The following is a 7850-nucleotide window of genomic DNA, read 5'->3' on the forward strand; positions in this document are numbered from 1 at the left end:
TTTTTCCCAGTACACAATAAATGCACCAAGAGGTGAATTTGGGTCTTTATCATCAGCTTAGAAGATGGTTCCCAAAGTTAAAAAAAAATAAAATAAAACGATTGATCTGTAGGAAAGCAAGAACAGAGAGAGTATTTTGGCATATACCATCATCTTTTGGGCTGCAAAACAAACTATGCCATACTGACTTTTGTACTGAGAGATATTCAGCCTTAAATATGTCACTGGGTTATCAAACTCATTTTTATCATGGACAGATAACATGCTGATCCAAATAGTTGACAGACATCAGAATATTTTTTTGTCTAAAGGCTCATTTCCTTCAAATTTTTTGGTTCATATTTAGGTCTACCCTTTGTAGCTGACACTGGGATGAATTGCTTTCTTATACTCAAACAGAAAAAAAAGTCCTTCATTACAGAGCACACAGATGCCATACTTGCTTGAGAAGAACATGCACACTTTTGCAACATTATTGACTTCTCCAGCTTCCAAAAGAAAGGCATGTTGAAGGTTCTGCTTGTTTCTTTGAGTCTTTGAAACCACAATTCCTGTTACACATCAGGCATACATCATATAAATCAGACAGGATTTTCAGGCAACACTGAAAGTCTTCGCGCTGCGTAGACCTAAATCTTCAGACTGTTCTTTCATACCAGACAGAGCTGATACAAAGACATCATTACTAGTTGATCTTCTGATACTGAGTGGTACGGCCAGGCCTGTGGCATTCACCAGTTCACATTGGCTTAACAAAGGCTCTGCAACTGTGTAAGCTTGCTTAACAGCTACTTGTTGCAGCTGGGGGATTAAAGATCCTCAGCTTTCTTCTCAACATCCAACATAGTAAGAGTATAAATAAAGCTGGTAAGTAATAGTGATGATATAATCATTTTTTTGCATGCAAGAACTTCCTGCTCCTCCTACTCTTCTTTCATTCAAGTGCTATTTGTGACAGAAACTAAGCAAAGACAGGCAGCTTTACACAGATCTGAATGGCAAAAGCGGCATTGCTGTCACTGAAAGAAATCCCTTGAAGTGGAAAGAACACTTCCAGAAAAGCTTCAGAAGGGAGATGAGAAATAAGCAAAAACAACATGCAGTTTCACCATTCATTCCAACATGAAATAGGGATGGGAGATATAATATTGCATACATTTCAACCCTTCATTTGCTCAAATTCCCAGCAAAAAAAACAATGCTTGCATGAGAAAAAATAATGACAGTTGAAGTTGTTACCACTTACTGCCAGAGTGTAACACAAACCCATGTCTCAAAGACTTCACAGCTTATCCAAAACTCCTTTAGAAGGCATGTTTGTGTCCAGACACTGAATTTTGCATGGAAATAGCTGAGATCAGCATACACACTCCACAATTATTCCAACTGTCCCTGCTCAAGAAACACAGTAGTAAAATCTTAAATTCTACCAGCTATACTTGCCAGAAGCACATCTAAACACGCTCCTAGGTCTTAACATAGATAGGAGAGTGAATTAGTTAAAACACTGTATGAATCCTTCTTTGCTTTTTTGCTCAAAGCTTGCTTTCTGAGGCATTTCTTGTGATAAGATTCTAGGAGATGAGAGATAGGTGTTGCTGTGTGGCAATCAACATCACTGTGTGGACAATTTTACATTTGAAAGCATTTCTTTGGAGCTGTTTACCTTTGGAAGATAGTGCTCAGGATTGTTTATTGGTGGAAGATGTAGCCTGTGACCAAATAACTCCTGTTTGCTATGGGAGAATGGGGGATGATGCCATTGTATCCTGTGAAGGCAAGATACAAGTTGGCGCCTCCCTGCTCCCTCTTATCTGCTGGCAAGGCCAGGAAGATAGGAACAAAGGAGTTTCTGCTGAGATCCCAAAGCCAGAAGCTGCCACTCCGAGAGCTGACACGACCATTTTGGATTTGAGCTGTCACTCCAAAGAGAGCTGACTCGACCACTTTGAAACCATTGAAAAGGGGCCACCATTGCCATGGTTGTCATCGCTGTCGTTGTTGTCATTGTTGTCGTCGTCAACAGAACAACACTGCCCGATGACCCACCACTACTGAAGATCAATGACTGAACCATGAACCATGCTGGATCCATGGTGGTGACTATCTCCCTCTTGCTTTCTATAAAGACTCTTTGCTTCTTCTTTCCTATCCTTTCCATCACCGTCCTTCCCTTCCCCATTACCCTCATGCATAATAGTGTCCATCCTCCCCTTCCTCATCTCCCTAATTAAGATCTGTAATAAATGGTTGGACCAACATTTGAACCATTGTTTCTTAATCTCACGCCGGGTATACAGATATTAAAAGAACCTCCTCTCCCTCCTATAAATCGGAACGAGACAACCACTTATAAACTAATTTCCTAACATTCATGCATACGACCTCTAATGTTGCTGGAAGACCTACAAATTTCCCTCATGCCTGTCACTAGGGACTGCTGGTCCTTCTATTGCTCACAAAAATAGGTAATAGCTTTCCCATACTTAGCTTTTCTATTAATGTGTCAAGTGCTCCAGGAACCACAACTTGTGTCCAGGCCATTGGCTGTAGGAATTACTTCCCTCACGGAAGTGTAGTCCCACACACATGAAACAATCTCAGCATTTGATTTTCCCTGGAAATATTAGAAATGAAGCCATGAGTGCTTACATAGAGCCTAAAGAAACCCTCTGGAGACATCTAAACACACTATATATTGCAGTGAGGGCAATCTCTTGGAAACTTGTTCACATTGCTCTTCTTTTGCTTTCAGAAACAGAGGGACAATGAGTTTCAGCTCCCCTGGGCAGCACACAGTCATAGCCTCCTCAGGTTGTCCCAGGTTTTTTCCGCTGCCAAGTTCCTCTGTCTCTTGCTACTCAGCGTCCTCAGGTGAACTGAAAACATTTATCAGCATTATTAAGAGAATAATGACAAACAAAATCTTCAGAACGAGACACAAAATCTCCTTATAATCCTGTCTCAGCTCCAGCCCAACCCCAAGCCCCGAATCCAGTGGTACCTCAGCTTTCAAGACTAAGGTCCCTTCAGTGGTTAAAGAGGTGCTGCGAACAGAACTACGTCTTAAGGCAGGCCAGAATTCTCCGTGCCAAAATTCACATCCCAAAACTTCACAAAGCACTCAGTTTTGTCAGCATATTCTGCCCATCCCATGAAGCCAGAGAATGACTCAGGCTTCTGGGAAAATAGAAGCAGATGAAAAAACAACTGCGGTTATCTGGCAAGCCTGACATCCTCCCAAATGCAGAGTGCCTGGCCACCATCCCCCTTCTCACCAGTGGAGCACAGCACTGCATGCACTTGTACACACAGCCCTGCAAACAGAACTGGCCATACTGGCCAGCCAGTGCTGCTTCTGACCGCAGCCAGCTCCAGTTTCCCCACACGCTCCAGATGCTGGGGCCAGCACAGGCAAAGGCAGCGGCAGATCCGTTTGCAAACAGGATCTCAACTGTTTTCCTGTTGCACAAAGCAGAACAAACAGAAATGAAAAGGACAGCAGCTGGGCTTATACAGGTTCATGGAGAATCCATAACCACGCATGCAATCCCCGCACTTGGAAGCAAGATGAAGTTTTTCCAAGCATTTTGCACATATGAAAAGCAACTAAAGAAATTCACAGATCTTTCAGCAGAGGATAGGCAGCTCAGAGCAGCATGCTGTTAGTTTGGCCCATGCAACAACTTCTTCTCTATAGTTGAAGGAGTATTTTTGTGTGCTTGTAAGAACTTGCAGCAAGCTAGAAAACAATCAGAATGGCTTCTTTTCCCCCCTCTCCTGGACTGATTTAGATAACATAATATTTCTGTGAAGGAAATAATCACAGCCTAGAATCTCTGTGCCACTCCTGGCTAACACTGCATGAAAGAATTCAGGGTACTCTTCATCTCCCTCCTTCACAAGTCTGGAAGGCACAAAAAAACCCTGTATTACACTGCCAGAGAGGAATTAAGTACACTATCACCCATGGTTTTCTGTGCACAATTTGGTCACTGAACAAGTTTTGACATGCGAGAAAGCTAAAACTTTGTCTCTTACAGCTCCATGAAAAAAAAAAAATAAAGATGGTAGCAAAAGCTACAATTAAAAAGCCGTGAGTTTAGAAACTCTAGCTGGAAAACCAGATCATGCTTAGCATGTGTTTGTGCTCTTTCCCTCATCAAGCAGGAGAAGCTCTACAGCTGCCTTAAAACTGCATTCCTCACTATAGCTGCTCTGATGAAGCTAAAAGCAATGAGGAGTTGCTGCAGCACTGAATTTTCAGCCACTCCTCCTTACACAAAGAGAAGCATCACAGGGACAGGAAGGGTCGGCAATTACAGTAAACTCTGTTGAGGAGATTCAGCAGTGCGGTAAGTAAAACTGTGATCTCCACACAGAAGCAAATTATTACTGGTTTTTGCTTTGTTCCGAGAGTGGTGCTTGATTTATTCTTATATAGTTGCTCTGAAGGACCCTACTTACACAGCAGACTTACATATCTAGCTCTTAGAATGCTTTTACTGCTGTTCCCCACTCCAAAGAATGGGCATTCTTTGACTGCATCATGCAGTAAAATCATTTCTATCTCACTGCCATGCTTTCTGTCACTTAACCATGCTGCTTACAGAAATTCTGCTTGCTTTTATTTCCACTTGCAAATAAGAAGAGAGAAACAACTAGTAAGAATTATATAATGTATGTTCCTTTATTTTTTACTTTCATGGCACGTTTTGATTTGTAAACATTAAAATACCAGTTCCATTCTTCATATGTTGAAAATAACCACCATTAAAAGTATTACCTGAGATTTAAAAAAATAAAATAAAATAAAATAAAAAGAACTGGCATCTTTATACCTTGATCATGTACAGTACTGTTTTAGGAAGAATTACAAAAGGGAATGTTTTTCCAAAATAGGAAAATTTCCTTTCAACTATAAAGATATAGAAAATGCATCAAAACACATAAGAATGATCAGTCTGATTCAGAGGATGTTGGAAGTCACCGTCTCCAACAATACAATTAACACTGCTGAAATGCACATTGCATCAGTCTTGCAGTAGCATGATATCAACATTGTCATGAACACCTTGTAAAAGCAGCTCTCCTTGATAAGTGACAATCTTTCGTCGTTTTGCAGCCTTAAGAGTTCCCACTAGGGCTTCAAAGAGGTTGGCACACTTTTCATCAGAGAAGAGCACACCAAATTTCACGCTCACTTGTCCATCGGCATCTAAATCAAAGATAAAACATGAAAGCATTTGCAGATGTTCCTTCAGTCCGGAGATTCCTGAGGATACAGAAGTTATAGGCAGAGTACTGAAGGTAAGTCCCATGGTATTTCCCAGCTGCCAGCACCTGGTGTCTGACTTCACTTCCATGAGATTTGACTTTTTAAAGGGAACCATGTTGTGAAAGCCAGATATAAAGTAGTAGACAAAGGTTCTGCTTGCTAAGACTTATCTTTTTTCTTAGGATCACATCAGCGTCCATGTATCTGCCATGTTTATTTTTTATTGATGCCTTTCTGAAACCTACAGCTAACTCAGGCTATTTTACTTCTTCAAAGCATAAAGAATAAAATTGTTTTAATGAACAAAAATATTTTGGAATGTTTAAAATGTTAGAAAGTTCTTGTTTAAACAATAATTTTAAAATATATACTAATGTTAGATAAGCTATTCTTAAGCATGCAAGAGGTATGTATCAGGTTTTGCAAAACAAAAGAAACTGCATCAGAACTAAAATATATGAGCCGGTCCCACACCCACAAATTGCATAAATATTTGTAAAGTGGAGTTTTAACAATGAAGAGCCATCTTAAGAGAGAAGTCCACATTCTAAGCAAATCCAACCAAATGCTGGGACTATTCCTCCTGATTAGAGGTTCAGGCACATGGATGAATTCCTTCCAACAGTGATGAATTGAAGAATATGACTTGTGAAATTCAGAAGTTACCATGGAAGGATGTGAAAGGTAATGGTGCTGTTTATTTGACAGTCACAGCAAGTATGTTGGGACTTAAAATCGACAGCCAAGTTACCTTTTATTGGGGGCAGGACTTCAGGCCTGCTTCCTCTCTGCTCCAAATACATGTGGGTCATAGGGAATACCATGCAATCCCATATTAAACATATGTGTGACACATTATCTGAGCCCAATTAGTTAAATTTGACAGGTCCATAGGGTGGTATAACATGACTGTATCTGTATGATCAGAGACATTACAATGCTTACTTTTGGTCCCCAGCCGCCGAATCTCCTCAACTAAGAGGCTAATTTCATGTTCCACGTTCATTGTGGTCTAAAACACAAAACACAATTTTTAACAAAGTTATTAGGAGACCTGTACATCCTTTGCACATCTTCATCCCAGCATATTTTCAATTCATCAGAAACATCACAACATTTTGCAAAACCCAGCAGCCTGAAGGGCAACAAGGCTTGTGAAGAGCTTGGAGAATATACCCTATGAGGAGAGACTGAAGGAATTGGGGCTGTTTAGTTTGGGGAAGAGGAGGCTGAGGGGAGACCTTATTGCTTATTGAAAGGTGATTTCAGCAAGAGCGGGGTTGGTCTCTTCTCACTGGTGACAGGACGAGGGGAAATGGCCTCAAGTTGCGCCAGGGTAAGTTTAGGTTTGATATCAGGAAAAACTTTACAGCAAGGGTTGTTAAGCACTGGAATAGGCTCCCCAGAGAGGTGGTTGAGTCACCATCCCTGGATGTGTTTAAAAACCATTTGGATGTGGTGCTCAGGGACGTGATTTAGCAGAGGGTTGTTAGAGTTAGGGTAGTATGGTTAGGTTGTGGTTAGACTTGATGATCTCTAAGGTCTTTTCCAACCTGAATAATCCTATGATTCTGTGATTAGAGGATAATCTGAGATTTCAGTCCTGAAGATATAAAGGGCCTCTACACCCCCAACAAGCATGACGGAACCAAAAGATGCTAACACCTCAGCACCTCTCAACACAAACACACAACATACGACTTGCATACAGAGCATCCCTAAAAACTGCAGGCACCCAGAAGGCACTTGGGGACCAACACTATACAAAGAGGCACCAACACAACAGTGTACAACTTTTCCAGCAAACACAGACATCGAAGCAAGGACATGGAGAAAGCAAAGCACCAAAAGCAGTTTCCACTTGAATAAGGGCTGCAGAGACAGCAGCTGGAGCCGAGCAGGTCCAAAAAGGTCTCAGACAGTCCTGAGCCTCTGTCAGACAGCAGCTGCCTATGAGGACCAGCTCTATTGTTCCAGGAAACAACGCTGCTGTGCAGACCTGTGAGTACTCGGAGTTACTCATCAGCATCCGGGCGCGTCACAAACTCTTCCTCATACAAGAGCTACTTTTTCACTGTGTTAAAGCAGGCAGGAGGTGAATCTCACAGATAAACCAAAGCACTAAAGATGCTGCCGTTAAGTCACCAGGGAAAATAGGGCCCACGTACCAAAATGCTGACGCGACCATTAATAATTTCCTCAAACTGCCAATTTTACAATCTGGTACTGTGACGGCACTGTCAGCTTTTTAATGATGCACTTTCAACACCTTTAAAGATAATTTCCCCCCCCTCTCCTCCCCCCCGTAACTTTTAGCTCTCCGAATTCACATCAGCTTAAAATTCTCTTCCCCAGTACCGCCTATACTCTGTCAATTTAGGTACTAATGTTTAAAGAAGATGGCGACCCGGCGGCCGAGCCCGTCCGCTGCCCGCACAGCCCCGCAGCCGCCGCTGGGAGCAGCCCGGCTTCACCGCGGCGCTCCGCGTGCCAATCTCCCGCCCACAGAGCGTTCCCCTCAGCCGGGCGCCCGGGAACCAGCGCCGGGTGCCGATGCGACGCCCACCCCGAC

The 7850-nt window shown here is 42.3% G+C and overlaps 1 protein-coding gene across 1 annotated transcript; it reads right to left on the reverse strand.

Annotated features, from left to right (window-relative positions):
• Nucleotides 1-4665: 4665 nt before the first annotated feature.
• ABRACL (ABRA C-terminal like) lies at nt 4666-6332 on the reverse strand. Its single transcript, XM_003204164.3, has 2 exons — nt 6224-6332; nt 4666-5218 (listed from the first exon to the last, which is right to left on the reverse strand). Exons 1-2 carry the CDS (start codon nt 6282-6284, stop codon nt 5034-5036), a joined length of 246 nt encoding a protein of 81 aa, XP_003204212.1. The 5' UTR covers nt 6285-6332; the 3' UTR covers nt 4666-5033.
• Between the last annotated feature and the right edge of the window lie 1518 nt (nt 6333-7850).

This window comes from Meleagris gallopavo, chromosome 2, assembly GCF_000146605.3.
Source record: "Meleagris gallopavo isolate NT-WF06-2002-E0010 breed Aviagen turkey brand Nicholas breeding stock chromosome 2, Turkey_5.1, whole genome shotgun sequence".
Lineage (NCBI taxonomy): Eukaryota > Metazoa > Chordata > Aves > Galliformes > Phasianidae > Meleagris > Meleagris gallopavo.